The sequence below is a fragment of the Nelumbo lutea genome, chromosome 2 (genome assembly GCF_056320005.1).
Source record: "Nelumbo lutea isolate HS-2025 chromosome 2, American lotus-T2T, whole genome shotgun sequence".
Lineage (NCBI taxonomy): Eukaryota > Viridiplantae > Streptophyta > Magnoliopsida > Proteales > Nelumbonaceae > Nelumbo > Nelumbo lutea.
Window position 1 is genome coordinate 58593918 of NC_142685.1, and position 21823 is coordinate 58615740.

Sequence of the window (21823 nt, forward strand, 5' to 3'; positions counted from 1 at the left end):
ATGGCGGCCTTAACTTTCAATCCTCCATATTCACGATCTGATGGAATGGAGGTGCAACCGAGGCACTTTTAGAGAATCCATAGGGATGCATTTAGACGGACTTCGACAACCTTAATCGCCACTTCAATATATTTCTGCCACCAGAGAAATCAAACTGGATTGGTCATGCAGTAGTTAGCCTAGGAGATGAGTAAATAAGTATAGTACGACAGTCTTTAAAGTCTATTCATCGTCCATACGTCTCTTCGCACCATAAATGTTGAATTTCAAACATACTCGTCGTCGGCCCCATCCGTTCAGAGCTGCATTAATTAATATCCATGGCTACGGAAGTCGAGTAACGAAATGCGATCAGTTGGTTCACATGCAGGAGAACTGGGTCTTGTTCGTAGAGTCTGATTCTGATAACGATTTTGTAGACATTCTCCAGTTTCTTGACACTGCCCATTGGAACAATTATGCCGCTCGTGGAAAGGGAACCGAATCTGACACAATTGTATATTTGTAATATCAGTAGAATCCATTGAAACCCACAAATGCGATGATACCAATCACGCTTCAGTCCGAAAAGCGATGCCTTTGCCATGAGCTTACGAGATACAGAGCTCTCGGAACCACTGTTTGTCTTGGGAAGTGTGTTTCCTTGGCATCCACCTTGATAGCCGGTGAGTTTACCATTCCAGCGTCTACCATTATGCCACGATCAGGGTTTAATGGCGGCTGACTGTGAGCATTACCATTTTGCAAAACTCTATCTAAAACTTAATGTATTATTTTAACTTTTTGGAGAAGAACGGGATGAATAATATTTTATTTTGAAAGATAATTTTGATATATTTAAAAGTTTTAAGTCACATTTGATAGATATTAAATTGATGCATTTTGTAAGTTTAAGTATTGAGTTGACACCTTTTTAAATTCAGAGACCAAAGTGACATTAAACTGAAAGTATTGGATACTAATCTGAACTCCTAAATTATGTGTCCCTGACAAAGACAAAACAAATTCTAGGGGACCAAGTTATGGTGCATTGATGTCATACTTATGTTACACTAAAAAATCGGTTATCGTTGAAGCCCCAAGATAAATTTAAGCCAAGTTCATATTTTTCAACCCTAAGCCTAAACCAACCTCAAACTCACGTTGGCTTTTGGAAATACTCTGGCCCAAGTTGCATACCAATGTGCTAATTCCTTATCAGAGTTCAGAGGTGAGGTGTTGGGGGTTGAAGGATGGCGTCCATGTTATTCCTGTCTATATACCCCAACAAAAAGCCGTTCTCCTACCCAAGTCGGTGAGATTGAAAGGAATGAAGAGAACAAAAAACAAAATGAGACATGTACGAGCAATGGACTACAGGCATCAAATGGTGTACTTTCAGGCTTGAATAAACCAGTACGAGGATTTCACAAATGGATGCGCCAGTGAGCAAGAAAGGCAACTCATTTGGTATGTAAAAGTAAAAAGTTCCATCCAGATTCCACCCGACGTCCACAAAGGGAAAGGTAAACCATGCTTTTGAGCTTTGACAAGAAATGAAAATCTTACGGAATTACATATGAAAAATCAAAAAACGAAGAACATTTTCTTTGATAAGACATCCAAGAAGAGGCTTAAAAGATATAGGACATCCAAAAAAACAAAAAGAAATAGAGGGATTTCTCCTCTGTCCCCTAACCCCAGTTACAAAAGAATGGATTTTCTCCTCTGCTGCTGACCGTCATCTGGTCCCCGTTTTGTATTCCACCGACAGCATTCATTTCTTCTTTTCATTGCTAGAAAACTATAACATAAATATCCTTGACTGGTATGGAAGGAGTCTGTTCCTTACTGTACATAATCAAAATACAGATCCTTCCCTGTACATTCAAGTGAAAAGGCTCAGCAAAAATGTCTCCTCTATTAGCTTTCTACCTTAGGGCTCCTACAGTATGCCACCTCAGCTAACTTCAGTTGGTTTACCAATAATTCGGCACTTTGGGACTGGCCTTTGTAACATGGCTGTTCCCTGAAACGTCATCACCTGGCATTCTTTTCTCAACTTGCTCAGCTGCGATTCAAAACCCAAGTTGAAATTTACTCTCTGCAACTCGACTAGATATGTACACAAATAAAGCTCAACCTACTCACCTGGTCTTCAGGTATTTTCATGAACCCAAATTTATCTGTCCATATGGATTCTGCTTCATCAGCCGCAGGGAGGACAAGGTTCCTCACATTTAAGAACCCTAGTAACCTCTCAATGCAAGAGAACAACGACTGGAAGTAGCCCTGTGAAAGCTCAAAATAAGAGTAATCATTTTTTCTTTTGATCTGCAAGAGTTACAATTTATTTTTGTCCACCAAAGAAAAAATGGGAAAAAAGAAGACGAGGCAGAACTTCTCATAAACTGTTTTGGTATATAGAGTTGCAAACTTAATTAGTACATACAGCACCCCCAGTGCCCTAATCAAAAGGATCTTTTCAAAGATGATGAGGGTGGATACACTTTATATCAGATGTTTGGCATTAAGGAGATTCCATCAAAAGGAGGGAGCTTTACCAAAATATGAAAGGAAAGAGCGGAAAAAACAACCACCGAAACAACAAAGAGAAAAAGAAAATTGCAAAAAAAAGGATAGAGGAGAATAACGTGGTTAAAACCTCACCACCTAACCCTTAGATTGGAGATTCACCAACATAAAAAATAGATGCAAGAAAACCTCACCACCATGGAAAAGAAATTGCATGCAATGGAGTATGCTGGAATGTCTAATTCTTAAGCTAACATAACCCCACTTTAAGCTTTGGTCTGGGAGCAATAAACACATTCACATAACATGATCCATGGGGCCTAGGCACTGGGCCCTATCAATATCAAAATAAATGCCATAAAGGAAACCAAAAGGTACATCGTTTTTCTTATTTATAAACTTATCTGTCCTTAAAGAATATGGTCAACAGGATGTTATTTATTGCTTGCCTTCATAATTTGCATCTTCCTACAATTAGCAATTTCTCATTTTCAACTAGCAGCAGCCTTTCTACTGCATCACACTTTAAGAGATATCCGGGATCAATGATCAATGTTATATTTAGTTTACAAGATGATACTCGCAGGTGGGATTGGTTGCACATTCATGTAAAAATTCTACCCTTATCAATTTATAACATCCCTTATGTTTCTTTTCCCAGATTATTTTGTTCTGTTACCCCACACCCCCTAACACTTGGAAGTGAACAAAGGAACCTGACTTTGAATTCTACTCTAATAAATTGTGTGGATCTTAGCCTCACCTGTCCTTGATAATCCTTGCTTGTAGCAACTAAAGGAAGTTCTGCGGCTTCCCGTCCAAAAATCCGAATAATTCCAGCTGATACTACAGATGAACTGCAATAGTAATAAAGCATGTCATAAGATAACCACAAGGTGAACTGGTGCCTAAATCACAAATAAAAATTAGTCTTACTTCACTGTCAATACTGCACAATACATTCCTCCAAATTCTTGGTCCCTTAAATTCCTCCTACAAAAATATTAAGAATGTCAGTAGCAAGTTTAAATAAAGAGCATAATAAATATTTAGGGAAAATATACATATTTTATATCAGTAACAATGCTTGAGAATTTATTTATTGTAGCAATGAAAGAAACTCATCCCCAAGAAGAAGATATGAGGAAAGAACAGCTCACAGCTGACCAATTCTATCCCCAGACCTGGAGCCCCTCACACCAGATCTGATCTTGTCACTCCTACTCTTGAATATTTAGGGAAAAAATACAGAGGCTATACTTAAATGGGAGAAGAATTAGGTTCTGATAAAGTCAATTTCTTATGTTCTACTGTTTCCTGATAAGACACTTTTTGGGTTCCTATTGTTTTATCTTGTAAGCAGTTGAAGCATCCAATATATACAATGGATGTTTGATTTTGATACTCAAAAAAGTATTTGGTATAGAACTGATCTAGACTTTTTATTAATATGCATGTGCAAAGAATATCTACCAGAATTAGGAATTCTTTACTAAATTCCCATGGAAACATAATCAGCAGAAATGTATGCTTTGACAATGTGTATACCAAATACAAAAACTTTCATAAAATTCTGTTGATTAACGAAACATATGATGCTCATTATTGTTAAAAACAACAATCTTTTCCAATATTATTTATACATACTAACAATCCACAGATCAACTTTTCAGCATTTCCTGAATGGACACCCAATACCTGTAAAAGCTTCCAATGCTAGAAAGTCGTATACACAATAGAGCAAAAGCTACAAGGAAAAAAAATACAAATAGAAAGCAATGATCAACCATAACATAAAAAAGAGATTATTAGTCTTACTCACCCATAAACCATGGATGGGATAAGGTCACGTCCTGTAGTTGAGTCAACTATAGGATCAAAGCGGTCCTAGAGAACAGAAAGAGGCAGACAATTAGAGAATGCATTAGCAATATCTTTATATGCCAAAACTGATAATTAATGACAAGAAAAACATCTAATCAAACAACAGAAAAGAAAAGCATCTGAAGCCTCCATAAAATTCGAAAAGAAAATAAAAGTTGTTCAAAGAATCTTCTACAATCTACACAATGGCAATATGCACTAAAAGAGCTCAAAAAGTCCTAAAGTTTCTGCATATGCATAAGAACCTCCACATGAAGAAATGTGACACTCAACTATGGGAACCTCCTAAGAAGATTTCTCAAAGTCTACTAGATTTGTGCAGTTCACAGTGGCAATCAGACCCTAAGGAATCCTCAGATATACCTTGCTTTCTTAAGCCCTATTCTAGTTAGGAATGTTGTTCAAATCTACAAGTCTTTAGTTAAGTTTTGTGTGGACCCAGCTTGAAGTCCACATAAAAATAGGGGTGCAAATAGGGATGGTCATTTTTTGACCTGACCCAGCCTATCCGGCCTGCAAATTCCAGGGCCCGAGCTTGTACTTTTCTTTTAGGCTTGGCCCACTTGGACCCAAACCTAGATCGGATAAAAATGGGACAGCCCTTAGCCGTGTATTCAGGAAAGGAAAGCCCAGCCTGGCTCGCACTTATCCTAGGTATGCTAGTACATATACTAGTCTAGTCAACTTTTATACTTTAGGTTGTGCCGTTGTGCAGCACCTCAGCCGTGTATGGTACTAAATTATTAATAGTTAGAGAAAATACCCTAAAAGACCTTCTAGTTTTGAATCATAACACTATCACTCATTGACTCTTCATCTAAGTCTAGGGTTTTTGAGTTTTTTTTTTAACTTTCTATCTCACTTTCTCTTCCCAATCGTCATTGACCAATATGTTGGGGTTTTTCCATCTTCAAGAAACAAGATTTAAGGTTCACTAATTTAGTCTCTCTTGCCAATTCGCCACCAACCAGTTCTTGAACCTTTTGGGGGTTTTCCATTTTCACCCATTCATCTTCAAGAGTCAAACTCACTAACTCGATCTCTTTTGCCATTTCAACATTGAAGGGACTTGATGCATGAACTTGAATCTTTGATTCTCTTAAGGTCTCTCTTCTAGTTCTATAGGTAACAGGTATGTCTGACATCAAGACTCAAAATCTTCTTCACATTTCCTGATTGTTTTGGATAAAGTACTAGTTGATATTTCCTTAACCATGATGTCCATACTGTTAGTTGCTTCCTTCGGCCTGAACACATATTTCCAAGGCGAGGGTGCAGGCCGGGCCCCGGACCTGAGACCATTGTGCCATTAATTTGCTGATCTGGCCCGGCAGCCCCAACCTATGATCATCCCTAGGTGGAACTTGGGTTGGCCCAAGTTGGCATTTTACACTGATTCGGGCTGGACTCATTCAAATTTTGACAAAAGCCCAAATCAAGTCTACAGAAGCTGCACCCCTACATAAAAAAATTAGCAAAAAAATATTCTCAGCTATATCTTGACTCTTGAGTTGGAAAGTATGGAACATACACTGGAAAAAGGTGTATGAACAGGGGCAGTATAGTCCGTTCAGCATTCTATTCCCAGTCTACTTTAGTTTTTTTATTGATAAATGAGATTAGATTTTATTAATTCTGAAGATATAATCACTACAAGCATTCCTTAGAGAGGCACAAGATGCTTCCTCTCTATACACAAACAGAATAGAAAATATTACTAGTGAGACCAAAACAAAGATTGTCTATTCACCCCTTGCTTGGTTAAGAGTATTAGCTAACCCATTTTCCGATCTCCTTACCCATTGTATCCTGAAATTCATATTCTAGGTGATCCATATAAACTTTTTTATCACATTCCTGTAGCACCATATTACAGATTCTGGATCCTTCAACCAACACACCACCAATTTTGAGTCCCCTTCAATCACCAAGTTGGTCATGTTCAGTTCATTCACAATTTGTGCTCCTTTTAAGGCTGCAAGCAATTCTGCCTTGAGAGAGTCCCCAATCCCCACTGGGCCAGAAAATAAGGCTACCAGTTTTCCTTCCATGTCTCTCATGACCCTCTTATACCAGAAGGTCCTGGATTCCCCCTGCTACTCCCATCAAAATTCAACTTCACATAGTGTTCAGGTGGGGGTAGCCAGACAACATTTATTCTTCCCTTTCTGGAAGAACTTGCAATTCCTTCCAGTTTCCCCATAAGTCATCATGAGAAATTTGAGAAAACAGATCCAAAGATTTGATCCAATGGATCACTTTAATCATTACACATTCCCTTATCTCTTCCTTGCTTTTTTCTTTCTCAAAAAAAAATCTCGCATTTCTCTCTTCCCAAATTGTCCAAATCAAGGCTACTGGTAAACATAGAAGGATCAAACACCAAGTTAGCTTCTGCAGGTAAGGACCACCTGCACCCAAAACAAGGGAAAAACCAATTCCAGATCTGCACAAAACACACCTGTCTACTTTAGTTTTGTCCTGCTAATAAGGACAGAATAGTCTTTTCTGGGTTCTCCTCCCTTCTACAGCCATAGTTACTAGAACATACCAGTGATTTAAAAGGTGTGCCTATGCGCACAGGCGAGGCACATTTTAGGGTATGCATCTCGCCCAGGTCCGCACGCTCGGTGCGCCTAGGCATTCACTCGCTCACCGAAGCTCCGAGAACCATGGTTTCAAATGTCGCAAAATTTCGCTAATGTCACCCAACATATGTCGATGTCGAGGCTCACCGACATGAAAATGGATGGTAATATAAAAATTAAATTATTTCGATCGACATTCCCTTATATTTCGGAAATGTCGACCAAATCGGTCCAAATAACAAAAAAAAACAGTTTTTCCTAGTTTTTCCTATTATGTCGATAGGATGCCGACTAATGTATATTAATAATATAATATATTAGTATATTATATTAATATAATATAGTATATTAATATAAATTATTCCATTAATAACTTCTATTCAATATTTCAAATAAAATATTTATAAAAAAATTAACAAAAAATAAAAACAAAAGAATAAATTAATTACTTTATAATATAAAACATAAAATATTTTCAAGTAATAAAATATTAACTAGTTAGTATTTTTAAAATATTTATTAAAATCAGAAAATGTCTATTAAATTTTATAATAAATCATATTCTAAATTTAATATAAAAATGAGAATAATTTTATTAAATTTTATACTAAATCATAATTTATTGTAAATTTAGTATTAAAAATCATAATAAATTCATTAAGTTTTATAAGAAATCAGAATTTATCATAATCTTAATAGTTAGTACTGCAAAAAGGAGAATCAGTTTATTAAATTTATAATAAAACATACTGTATTATAACTTTAATATTTAAAAGATCAGAATAAATGTATTTCTATTTACTAGTGTGGAATAAATATATTAGAATTTATAATAAATCAGAATTAAATTTGAGAAAAGAAAATATTGGATAACCTTGTAAAAACATCAAAATGCATAATAAATTAGTAAATCATCATTTACTAATTTGTTATTGATCTTAGTTTCTTAGCTTTATATAATGGTTGGGAATAAGATAACAGTCTAGAAATATGTATTAATGCTTCTTTTATCATTTTACAAAATATCATTACATATTTCCACATATTTCCACAATGTCTCTAATTTTTACAATATTTCCCCTCGACATTTCCGACATATGTCCTATATTTTGGTAAGCGACATTTCCATTGACATCGACATATTAAACCATGCCGAAACCCCCCCCTATTTGCTAATCGTGTTCATTCATTCATTCCAATAAAATATCTTCTTAAAAGGCAATTAAAGTTATAAAATCATTATCTTTTATGTGAGAAATAAGAATTTAAGACCCTAACATGGACTTGTTTGGGATTGCCTCGAGGGGTGTGGCGCGTGGTACAAAAGTGACTCATAGAATCAAGAATGCAATATGTTTTTTACATCACGTTAATTACTTGAAGTAATGCAATTTAGGGAAAAAAAGAGATTGTGGGTTTTGCATGCTTGAAAATGCTTTATATGTTTGCTTTTATTTTCAAATTTTCATTTGAATACGCTTTACATGTTATGTTTATTTATTTTAATTTTAGATAATAGGTTTTTTAAAACATTTATTTTAAAATTTAAGTTTATATTTTTATTAACATTATGTTTAATATTTTTTGCATTTTTTAAAATTTTTGGCTTTTTTTTTGAATTTTCTGACATTATTTTAGCATTTTTTGTTATTTTGCACCTTGCTTCAAAAAGGAGCGTGCCTCGCCTTGCGCCTCAGGCGCAAATTGTTCCTTGCACTTTTTTTGCACCTTGCACTTTTAAAACACTGGAACATACACAAAGAATGACATTTTTCATTGTTACAGAGCATCAAACAAAACTTAATAGAATAATTTGACCTTTGAAATTAGACTCCCTTGTCAATATTCAAAAAAAAAAGCATAAGAAATTTTCTCCTGCCACACTACTAGATTATCTCTAGAATTCTTTCTCCCTCACCAAATCTTTTTCTCTTCCCTTGGACTTGTCAGTCCAGCACCTGCAATGCCCAAGTTACAGAACATTGGCTTAGACAGTATGCCAACCAGCACCCATTTTGCACCACATAGCATCTAAGACCATTTGCCTAGCATTTTTCCCCCTCAACTTCCCTCTTTTTCATACCTAAAAGGAGAACAACTAATGAACTGTTTTAGGCTCCTCAAACCCCTTCTAAGCCCTTCATGAAGCTTTCTCTAGACACAAACCATGACTTACCCAGAAAGCATCTATTCAAAAAGACCACTGCACTTCCCTAGATCTGTAAACAGCTACTACCTACAACCTATTAGAAGCAAAAGTAAAGGTTCCTATTTATTCAGCGTCACAATACCTTTCTTCCACTGATCACTGAGAATAGCTATCTCATGTTTTTCCTCACATTTCGCAAGTCGGATTTCACTATTTGAAATTAGTTGTTGGGGCGGGGGTATGTGTTTGTCTTAGATCATCATTTCAGTAATAGACAAGATTATTTTGTAGAATAACATCAGTAATAAGCTATTTTTTGTTCTCGTTTGACAATCTTAGTTAGGGCATAGAGTTACAGTTTCTATCATTTTTATAAAGCAAAGACAATTACTTACATGGAATATCGCGACAGCCTTGGATAGCAACAATTTAGTTTCAGGAGAAGCATTTTTTCCACTAAGAAGTCTCCATCTTACATCAAGGTCAGCATCATTGTTTGAACCCTTTTCCTCTTGTTTCTTCTTTATGATATTCGAAAGAGAGTCTGGGAGCTTCTCAGATCCACGATGTAGCAACTTCTGCAAAGCAGAATTTATCCTACTGCAATCTGTGCAACAGAACCACTTCCCTTCTGGCAATTCCTGTTGTATGAATAGCATCAAGTAAAAGAAATTACAGCCAAGGAAGAAGTTGCAGAGACACTGTATAATAAAGTAATAACAGCTGTAAGGAATATAGAAATAAGATAATATCATTTATCTGCACCTTCAAATCTGCCATGTTGTGTTCCCTCAAACAACCAACATGATATTCCTTCTCACACTGGGAAAAAGTATGTGTTGATCAGTAGAAAAACTCAAATATAAGAAATTTTTAAGGAAGAGCAGCACTTCTATGAATACATTATTCTAATACTTCACATGTGACAACAAGTAGATTAAAAGAACAAAACCAGTACCTGATCACAAAGCAGAACCGTGCGTGGACCAAACCCTGATTTGGTAAATCCATGGCCTCTACATTCCACAACATCAGAAAAAGTAAGCCCTAAGCTGTAAACAAAAATTGGAGAGAAAGAAAGATCGAGCATAAAGTAATCTAGACATTGATTTCGGGCAATATTAATTGCTTACATGCAGTGTTGCATGGACTTTCTCCTAAGTGAAGTGTCAGTGTTGGTCATTGTTGAATTCTGATACTCCATGGATTACTGACCAACACTTCACCAGAAGATTTTCCTTTATATACTTACTTATTTGACCTAGATCCTAGATGTATAGCTAATTTACACAGTGAATACCATTTTTCTAGAAATCATCATCAAGTAATAAAGATGAAGTTCTAGACATTTTTTATGGGTATATAAGTTAGAATTCCAAAACAAAATGTACAGATTATTTTAATGGTTTGCATTTTTCTATGACATGTCCAAAAATCCTTGTTTTTCTTCTTGCCAAGTCAGACTCCCAAAACACACATAGGATGTTGATTCCCATGTCAGTATTCATGCAACTCTGCTTACTGAGTACCATCAAGAACCACATGGATACAAGAACAGGTCATCCAGTGCTTCATAATAAATATCCATGATGAACAATAATAAAAGCAAAAGCCTCCAAGGGGCCATTTAGGCTGTATGAGTCCTGAACCAATTATTAATCGTATATAACGGACCCAGAACCGTTCCATTTATTAATTGACACAATCAGGTCTGATCCGATTGTACTATAATTACTTATGATAATACAACCTTAATGAACTTTGTTTTTTACCTAAAATTACCTATGATTATTAACCATTTAAGACAGCTTAAAACTATGTTTTTGATAATATGGCCTTAATAAAAATGATCATATTTATAAAACAAATGTTTTTTAACCTAAGTTTTCTTATATACATATAAAACTTACCATTTGGGACATAAAATATAACAAAAATTACAAGAAAACAGGAGGCATTTATATAGTATTAACTATATAATTGGTTCAGGTTTGAATCAGTTTGGATCAGCAAGAACCTGTCCCAACCCAATTATTAATTGGGACAAAACCACAGAACCGGAACAGACATAATTAGTTCAGTCAGTTCATTTCTGTTGGGTAGAGCCACCACCCAACCCATTGACAGCCCTAGGGATGGATAATAGCTGGTGTGGCTAAACTGAATGACCTACTGCTCTACCATTTAGTAAATAAGCTATTCAGGAGGTTACAATCTCCTTAATGGCTGAAGCTGAAATTGGGTTGATTTATACTCTCAAATGTTTTCTTATTTAATTATTTTATTCATTAACAAACAAATCAATAAATCATTCAGTTCAGTCATTTTAGCTGTTATTAGCAGCCCCTAAATCATTAACTGAAAATTCTGACAATTCAACTTCACAACACCCCTTAGTTTTTAGTTCACCTGCACAAAACACATCCACCAACTTCAGTTTCGGGTGTGTTGATAATACGTATGCACCGCTTGGTTATCTGCTCTATAGGATCAATTCCTGGAACCCTTCCAGCAGCCCTTGCATTGGCATTATACTCTACAAATTTTTCTCTCTCAAACATGTTTTGGCAATATTTGCAATACCAATCACCACGAGGAACACTTGATAGAGACAAACAAGCTGCAAGAAACAATTGAGAATACACATCAAAACTATAATTACTACTACTTGTAAGGAAACCATCACATAAAATCTGTTGGCGTGAACCAATCAAAGAAGAATGCCAGGACAGGCAAAAGAACAAGCATATATTATCTCTAATAAAAGTAATATTAACAAACAAGGCAAACACAAAGAGAAAGAGAGCCACCAGGAAAAACTAAAAGAACCTATGAGCATTACCACCACCCCACCCCACTCCAAGTAAATTAAAATATGAATAATTAACCACCACATACAAAAATGTTTGACTCCAAGAAAATACAGACAAGGAAAGAGAAGCTCCTCAAGAAAGTCTTGTCTACAAAAGACAACCAGCCAAAAGCCAAAAATAATATGCATAAAATATGTATAGAACTGAAGGGGAAAAAAAAACACTAGAGGAAACAAAAGAAGGATACAGTCCTCAATTTCCTATAATCCCAGACATGGATATGGATAAGAGTATCTATGTAATGTGCTTATAATATCATGCTTGTATTTACTTATCTTGCTAAATTTAATTGAATTTCCAACATGTAGAGAACCTTTTATGGTATGATTTGTTAAAACATACAATTTACATGTTTTAAAAGTCTTATGCTATAGAGTACATCTAGAAGCATCTATAAAGTATTCAGTACCATATCCAATAAGTACTGTATCTAACACTACTACACTAGGCATGTATAGGCATCCAGGATTCATAGGTAGTGTCTGTGTCATGCATATGGCTCTTCACAATAACATCCACCTTGGAGAAACAAAGAGAAGAGGAAACAGGCCTTTTTGCCATAGGCTCCCTACCCATAATCATGCCTTCCTCTGCCTCCAGACCTCCTATTGGTCAAACAGAGAAAATCTTCAATTGGTTCACCTTCCACCTCTACCCCATCCCCAAACCTCATCCAAAGTAAACAAATTGCTGGGCTCAACTTGGCCTTCTTCCTCAATTGGGTGATCTCCCTCCTCTGGTCATTAATGTTCTTATAGGCCATCCAAAAGACTAAGGCCAATCTCCATACAATATACGGTGTTTGATTTCTCATGGATATGTCAGTCTGAAGCACATCATCACCCACCTAAATCATCCTATCATTCCCAAATCCTCTTCTTTATCCTCTTTATTTCAAAGGTTTATTTCCAAATAGCCAACCTCTGCATCAGAATTAGGTCTCAATAAACTAAGACTCACCTCTTCCCTGACAGCAAGCTCTACAGATGTAGGTTTTAACATTAAGAGGTTTTTCATGCATTAATTGAAGAAATGTTCTTATCATAAAACTGAAATAAAACTTGATCATACTTCTCAATTTGTATGATCCATCCTGGCTAGCAAATTACTTTCTATGCATAGCATATTTAGGGTTTCTGAAACACTTCTCTCTTTACATTATGAGCTTTCTAACAGGCAAAGGCCAATGTTTTAAAATGTGAAAGCATGACGCCAGCCGTTTCACTACCTGGAGGCGTGAGGCACTGTTCAGAATGTAAGAGGCATAAGCCTCTCGAGACTCAAGCACAGGAGGCATAAGCCACCTTAAGAGGAGGGATGAGTAGGAAGGAGGGGGAGGAGGAAGGAGGATCTCATCATTTTTTCATGTCTTGTTAAGAAGAATGAAGATGCATAAGATTATCTGAAAGGGGGATCTTGAAGACAGGGTTGAACAGTTGGATTATGCACTGCTATAAAGGCAGAAATGTTAGCTCCCTTACAAGGATCAAGATTTTTACATCAATCAGAATGTCAAAGAGTTGAAGTAGAACATGATTTACAGGTTGTTATTAGGTGGATGATGAAATGAGAATGGTTTGTGGCACATAAGTTACCTAAAACAAAGTTTCTTCATCAAGGAATACCTTGTTCGCATGGATTGTTTTGCGGGAGTTGAATGCCATAAGAGGGTAGTAAGAAATGTACGGCTTCTTTTAGGTATGTCTTGAGGGAAGACTTGGTCAGAGAAAGGACCAATATTTCACATTGTATTTACTGTTTTGTGTTTTTTGCACATTTACTTTATTCTTTTTTAATAAAACATATTGTTAATGATGAAAAAAAAACCATAAGGTTGAAATGTTGTTTTAAAAGCAAGAAGTGAAACTATGGACCAAGTCGTTCCTGGAGCCAGAGGCACAAAGCAAGTTCTCTGAACAAAGTGAAGCCTCACTTTTGAATAGAAAAAAAAAGGCAAAAGAAAAGCTTAAGAGACATAAATTTACAAACTTGAATTCTAAAAGAAACAAAATATTATAAAAAGATACCCTTTCTAAGGTTATCAATTAGCATACAAACAGCACTATAGCAACTAAGCGCCATTCACCCTTTGGGTTGCTAGCCTCATCTAACCCACCCACCCACCCACCCCCTTACATTTCCTCCCTATTTTGTATAATACCCCAATACATTTGATTCCTATTGACCCCTGCCTTCTCATATTCACTAGTGTAACAAGTATTAAACTTATCAAAGTTTAGAAGTCCAAAAAACGGATGAAAGGGAAAATGCAGTTACTGATAGAAAATAAAAATTCACCTTTGTGAAAGGCCCTGGGACATCCATCACAAAGTAGAAGATCCCCACCATCTGCACAAATGGTGCAGAGATCATCGCTCTCACTGGCAGAAAACTTCCGGCCTTTTGACAGAGATAGTGACAATTCATGAAGTGACACTCCATTGGATGTGTAAATGTTTAGATACCTGTAAGATAGCAAATGAGCTCAAGTTAGGATTAATTTCAGAATCAGATGATTTCCACCAAATGTTTCAACTTTCAAATTGCAACTCACGGTTTGCGCCGTGAAGCCCAACCAGCATGAGCTTCAAACTGTGATGCACTGACCTGCTCATTGAATGTATAGAAAATCAGCGCTGTTCATACTATCCAGAAAATCAGTAGTTCACAAAGTAATGGGAGTACCTCAGTGTTGCAGCAACGACAGAATATTCCAAAACCTTTTTTGTAACCCTCCAGCAATTTCTGTCCATCAGGAGGTTAAGCATTAGTTATTACAAAAAGAATCATAAAGAAAAACGAAAGGAGATTCTTTTTGCATTATCTTCAATGCAACAACCTTTCCATGTGCATAATATCCTACTTCAGTTCCATCTGGTAGCCCGCCTTCCTCAAAGACCAACTTATGCAATCGTAGATCTCTGGGGAAATGGTACCAAAAATTAAGTTTAGCAAGTACTCAAAGAAAACAGCTAATAATTACACGTCATAGATGGACTATATTAGTACATAAATGCACACAACAAAGAGAATACTGACTTCCTCGTTAACCTCCCTTTACTCTTTGGCACAGATACACTCTTCAAAGAACTGTTGGATGATCTTGGAGTAAAAGCTGGGTTTGGTGACCTGAAATAATCCGTACAAAGAAACCGAAATGAATCAGAGAAAAAGAGCAGGTTAGTAGCTAAAAAGCATTCACATCTACCCAGTCCCCCCTAACAAAGAGCCAAAAGTAATGTTCTCCCAATCACTACAAAAGTTAGAGAACTAGAGAAATTCAAGCCTTCAAAATAACCTGTATAAATTCCTGAGAGAATTGTCTGTTTGTAGAAGTCTAAATAACCAAGGATTTCCACAAGGTAACTTGTTTTGGGGCTCAAAGGCCATCCAAAAATTATACATAGGCACTCTGCTAGTCATTGTGTTTTCGGAAGTCTAAACAACAAGGATGTTCCATGGGGCAACTTGTATTGGGGCTCAAAGTGCCTGGCATACCTCTTTCCACCCTTAAACTAAGGTGTATACTTCAGCCCAAAAAACTTACCGATTGCCAAATATCCTTTATGAGCATTTTAAATTTAAAAAACAAAAATAGAAAGTATCATTACTCTGACAAAACTCTTTTACATGGTGAAATATATGGCTGAAATGGCTATAGGAGTAGCATTGACAAAGAAAAGAATGGACAGTGTGGATTGAACACAGGATTTCTCCATGTGGCAGGCATAGTTGTCAAGGCGACGCCTAGGTGATGCCTAGGCCACTGAACACTATTACAAGCTCACCTCGCCCAAATGACTAAATATTTATAAATTAGGTGCATACCCAGTGAATTAAGGACATGCCTAGGCAACAAGGCAAGTTCCTAATTGCAAGGTGGGCGGATTATATAAGTAAATAAATATATATTTGTAATTTTCTAATTGATTAGTTCATATATCTTTAAGTAAATCATGCTATACTGTACCACTATTTTAATTGTAATATGTACTGAATAGTGAATATTATTATATTTATTTATTTTAAGCCTTGTTAGTGCTCAAACAGGGTTTTTGAGGACCAAAGAGACTTGATGTCTCAATCGAAGAGCCTTGATTCTTGAACTTGAACAGAACATCAGGCATGTATTCTTCCTTGGTTCTCCTCCTCTTCCTCCTCTTCTTAGTCTGCCCCTTCTATTCTTACCTTTTTTATTTTTTTTTCATGTCCTTTCTTGGTCTGAAATAGGGGTCCCCCCCCCTTTGTTCTTTTTCTTCTCTTCTTAGATTTTTACCTGGTTTTTTCCTTCATTCTCTTGGATTTGAACAGGGTCTCTGCCCCTTTTTGCTTCTTTTTCTTTCCTGTTATTTTTCTTACTTTTTTATTCCTTCTTTTGGACTGAAACAGGGGCTCCACCACCTTGTTCTTCATCTTCTTTTCTTAGATTTTTCCTAGTTCTTTTCTTCTTTGGTTCTTTCAAACATAAATAGGATGCTCTGCTCCCTTTTTTCTTAATTTTTTCTCTTTCTTTTTCTAACTTTTTCCTTCTTTCTCTTGGACCAAAATGGGCTCTCCGCCCCTCTTTTTTCTTCTCCTTTTTCCTTTTTTTCTCATTTTTTTGCTCCTTTCTGTTTACTAAAACAGGGGCTACACTTCTTCTACATTTTTGCTTCTTTCTCTTCAACTGGAACAAGGATCCACTCCTTTTTTACTTCTTATAGTTCTTTCCCTTGGATTATCAACTGTAAAATAGGGGCTGCACCCCTTCTTTTCGTCATTCTTGAAGTAAAAATTTGCTGAAACAGTAGCATCACACATTAGGGACTAAGAGTAAACAGTAGATGCTTTATAGGAAAATCCATCACCTAGGCGAGGCCTAGGTGCCTAGGTGTCTATGTGCACTTTGGTCACTTAGCTTCACCCCGGTGCCTTGAACTGGCAGGATAGGGAGCTCCCTCATTGACCCAAATAAAGAATCTATTTTCCATTATATAGATGCATTGATTGGACAAAATTTTAAGTTCTAGGCTTCTTGCTTATTGGTTCAGGTTTTGAAGTCTTCAAGGGTTAAAGACAGCATACACCAACATGTGTGTTGGTTGAACCATAACAAAAAAGAAAACAATAAAGAGAAACTAGTATATAAATTCACAAAATCAATAATTTAGTTTAATAATGCATATTTTATTATTATATATTCAAAAAATAATAATAAGTATCATGTAGCACCTTTAAAAAAAAGTTAGGTGCTTAAGAAAGCAACCTTCCATGAGCACCTTGTTGCCTAGGCATTGATTGCCTTGACAAATGAGCTCCACACCATGTAAACAAATGATTAGTTCACACATTCTAGCTCCACATCATGGAAAAATATCTAATGACAAAGATGATAGCAAACCTACAATTTCTAATCTACACTGTCCAATCTCTCACTTATTATATGCTATGATGAAACAACTCTTCATTTCCTAAAATCCCAAACACAGATATGGATACAGGCATCCCGCATGGTATGCTCATATCATGCTTTTATACCTTGTTCTTTAAGCTAAGTGTCATTTCTCAATAACTTGTCTTGCCAATTTGAATTAACTTGACAATTTTTTTGAGTATGCTTTGTTTAAACATATTGTTTCACATATATAAGAAGTAGTAATGCTATAAAGTATATCTAAAGTGTCCATGTAGTATCCAGTGTCATGTTGGATAATAACACTCCTCAAAACTACAAAATGGAAAGCTAACCATGTACAGTTATCCAGGTATCGCAGAGCATATGCAAAAATTACAAAACTCTCCTCAAATTGGCAAATGGAATCCCAAGTCCAAAGCCAAACTATCACCCAAATGGTATTACCCAAAACTTGAATTTGTTATTGCCAACTTTCCTGTTGATGTCTCTTTTCATGTTCTTTCTAGATTCAATTAGTATATATATATGCAAAAAATACATATAGATATGCAGTATGATTATTTTTTAATGTGAATGAATCTAGTTCATACTATTGCAATAATATTCCAGAAAAATATCCAAAACCCATCAATCAACTATAATTACACAAGCATTTTTTTATAAATATAATTACACAAGCAATTAATATTACAGATTGCACCCAGAAGCCTAGAACAAAATAGCAATCCCTAGAGCAGAAATGAAAAGGCACCACATTGCTGGAGACGAATCTTAAATAGAGCATACCTGGAAGTGGTACCAGTTGTACAAGCGGGACTTGTCTCACAGGTGGTAGAATCATTCATTGTTGATAGACCAATTGCACTTTTAATAACTGCTTCCAGCTCATCCAAAGAAGCACCTTTACATGCCTCTAAAACATCACGAAGGCTATTCCCATTCTCCAAGTAAATATATTGCGATGGGCGCTTATTTGTACTACCCGCATGTTGCTCGAAATAAAAGGGTGTAACAACCTAAAGGAAACAATATCCATTCAATTTGTCAACTATCTTGACATAAAGGACATAATAGCTGCCTTCACTTAAGAAATGATTCTTACTTTGCATCCTTTACAGGATGTACAGGTACACAAGATCCCACAATCTTTAATCGTTCCCCGAAGTCCTCCTTGCTGTAAGAAAGTGCAGTAAAGAAACAAAAGTGAAATCTCTTAGGGACACAGAGACAGAAACAAAGACTAGAACCTAAGAGAGCTGCAAGATATACCTTCCTGCTGCGATAAACGTACTGGACAGGCAATCCCTCCAGCAAACCAGTCTCAAGGAGCTCCTTCACCCTTGAGGGAAACTTGGTCAAGGCAATCTTTTTAGACATTTTCATTTCTAACTTCTTCTTTGGGGGTGTTTTCAATGGGCTAACCACATCATCCTTCTTGCTGTCACATTTGGCCAATGCCTCACTCTTGGCATCATCTGACACAACAGAACTGCCTTTTGCAATTGCTGCATTCTTGGAATCTTCTGATACAACAGAATCCCCGCTCGTACTTGCAGATACCTCTATTGGCTCAGCCTTGGGTATCTTCAATGCTGAACGAGTAAACCGCTTAGGCAAGTTCTCCTGCAAGGCATTTTGTCCTTCACTAACATCATCAATCACCATTGGAATTCCCGAACTGGTTCTTTCTGTTCTAGGTCTCCCAGGGTCACATCTTGGCTCCTTACTAACTGGAGATAGAATCTCAATTGGTTCCTCTTTCACAACTGCTTTTAGTAAATTGTTCTTCAGTTCCTCTGTCAAGGCTGAACGAGTAAAACGCCTTGGAGGCCTTGCAGGCAAGGGGGTCTCTACCTCAGAATTATCATGAACCACCATTTGGGCTTCCTTGACAGTGCTTTCTTCTGTTTGGGATTTCATAATGTCGCCCTCTGGATCCTTTTCAGCCTGGGATTTTGCTTCATTATTATTAGACTCCCCTGGTTCTACGCATTTTACCAAATCGCTGTTGGGTGAATTATGGTCTTTACCAGCATGCACCACCATGTTACCATTGGACCCCTCTGTTCCGACAAATTGTACACAGTTATTCTTGGGCTCCTTTTCATTCGTTGGTTTAGCCAGATCACTCTTGGGTTCATCCTCACAAAGAGATTTAAGCTCGCTCTTATGCCCGCCATCGGTTGAAGACATTACCTCATTATTCTCCAGATCCTTCTTTGCATGGGAGCTCTTAAATCTCTTATTTCTTGAATACATTGAGACCCCAGTACTAGAAGAGTCATTTTGAAACGTCCTAGCTCTAGTCGTACCAATTGAATCAGACATCTCAGATTGAACCTTCAAGGCGAGCTCATTAGTGGGCTTCTCTGTTTCTATAGATTGTACCCAATCTCTCTTGGTCTCCACTTCTCCGGTAGGTTTCACCAGCTTCTCTGCTTCTACAGACTCTAACCAATTATTCTTGGTTTCCTCTTCTCTGGCATGTTCCATCAGATTGCTGTCGGGCCTCTCTGTTTCAATAGATTGTATCAGATTGTTCCCAGGCTCCTCCTCTGTCGCAGGTTTCACCAGCTTCTCTGATTTTACAGACTTTAACCGATCATTCTTGGTCTCCTCTTCTCCGGCATGTTTCATCAGATCGCTGGCGGGCCTGTCTGCTTCAACAGATAGTATCAGATTGTTCTCAGGCTCCTCCTCGGTTGCAGGTTTTTCCAGCTTCTCTGATTCTACATACTCTGACCAATCATTCTTGGTCTCCTCTTCTCCGACATGTCTCATCAGATCGTTGCCAGGCCCTTCCGCTTCAACAGATTGCACCAGATTGTTCTCAGACTCCTCCTCGATCGCAGGTTTCACCAGATCACTGTTGGGTTCCTCTATGCCCACAGATTGTACTGGATTGCAATTGCGCTCCTCTTCGGTCAGAGGTTTCACATTGTCACCATTGGGCTCCCCTGTTCCTACTGATTGTTCCGGGTTGCTCTCGGGCTTATTTCCGCTTTCAGGTTTCAAAAGATCACCATTGGACTCCTCTGTTCCTATAGGTTGTACAGAATTGCTCTCGGGCTCCTCTTCGCTTTCAGATTTCAAAAGATCACCATTTGACTCCTCTATTCCTATAGGTTGTACAGAATTGTTTTCGGCCTCCTCTTCGCCCGCAGATTTTACCAGATCACTCTTAGGCTCCTCGAGAAGAGATGCCACCAAGTCTCTCTTCGCCTCCTCTATGGTTGAACTTTTCACCTTAGCATCCTTGACACCCTTCTTTGCATGAGAACTCTTGAGTCTCTTATTCCTCGAATTCTCTGAAACTCCTTCACTAGAAGGGCTATTCTCAAACTTCCTCGACCGAGTTCGACCAAGTGAACCAGAAAGCTCCGATTGGACCTTCAAGGCGAAAGCAAACTCGCGTTTGAGACCGGTCCTAACACCCGACAACAATACGAACGGCTCTGAATCAGTGCCCTTCGCCATCCGGCACAAATCGAATAATAGAACCCTCACAAGATATGCATCTGAGAGCAAAAACCAAATCCGTCGTATCCCAAACAAAAAACCCAAAAAACAAGAACGAAAAACCCTAAATTTGCCGCTCCTGAAATAGATTCAGATCGAAGAAAATAAAACCCAAGCATATAATCCTTTGCAAACGATTTCAAAACCTCCGAATCAATGACAAACGATCAACAGACAATCCACAAAAGATCAAAAACAAAGAAAAATTAGGGTTTTGTGAGATCCCTCGAGTCACGAACGAAATAAAATAGGTGGAGACGGAGACGATAGGTCCAAGGTTTCCTTGATGGGAAGCCAAAGCGAAAGAGAGCTAGGGAGAGAGAAAAAAGCAAGAGGTGGTAGATAAGCAGGGGCAAAGGGTAGATATCGTAAATAAATTTAACAATCTCCGGAGCCAATTTACGAAGAGAGGCATTTACTTCCACATTGCCAAATATACCCCTGCCCATAAAACTCTATCTATTCAGAATCGACTTGGTTCCATTTTCCATTAACGGATATTTTGGTCTTTCTAGACTTATAAGGGTAGTACCGCAGTAGCTTAGGGCAAGAGCTGGTTTTGTTTCTACATTTATTTCTTCTTTTCCGATAGTTCTCAAAATTTTGAATGGGAATCTTCGTGGCTCAGCATGGTTTCTTTCTGAATATTAAATTAGAATTATTTATTTAAATTTTTGTGCGGATACGTACATGGTAAATTGGTAATAGTATGAGAAAGTGATATTTTCGCGGGAAAAGTAGAAAGTATTTTAGAGGAATAAAATTATTCATTTATTTGGATTGGAAGATGGCGGGAAGGTAAACTCGGTTGACACGTGGCAATTGGAAGGTATAGCCGTTACAATATACAGAATTCAAACTGCCTATGATATGTTAGTACAGAGCAAAAGGATTACATGTT

The 21823-nt window shown here is 37.1% G+C and overlaps 1 protein-coding gene across 1 annotated transcript; it reads right to left on the minus strand.

Moving 5' to 3' along the window:
* Positions 1–1500: 1500 nt before the first annotated feature.
* Positions 1501–21296, minus strand: LOC148870973 (uncharacterized). The gene is made up of 17 exons (XM_088973312.1): positions 18673–21296; positions 18506–18577; positions 18190–18419; positions 15048–15137; positions 14848–14929; positions 14694–14753; positions 14563–14615; positions 14307–14473; positions 11545–11755; positions 10094–10151; positions 9901–9957; positions 9531–9776; positions 4337–4401; positions 3451–3507; positions 3278–3371; positions 2131–2271; positions 1501–2050 (listed from the first exon to the last, which is right to left on the minus strand). The coding sequence occupies exons 1-17, from the start codon at positions 20878–20880 to the stop codon at positions 1940–1942; spliced, it is 4002 nt and encodes a 1333-aa protein (XP_088829438.1). The 5' UTR covers positions 20881–21296; the 3' UTR covers positions 1501–1939.
* Positions 21297–21823: the final 527 nt, after the last annotated feature.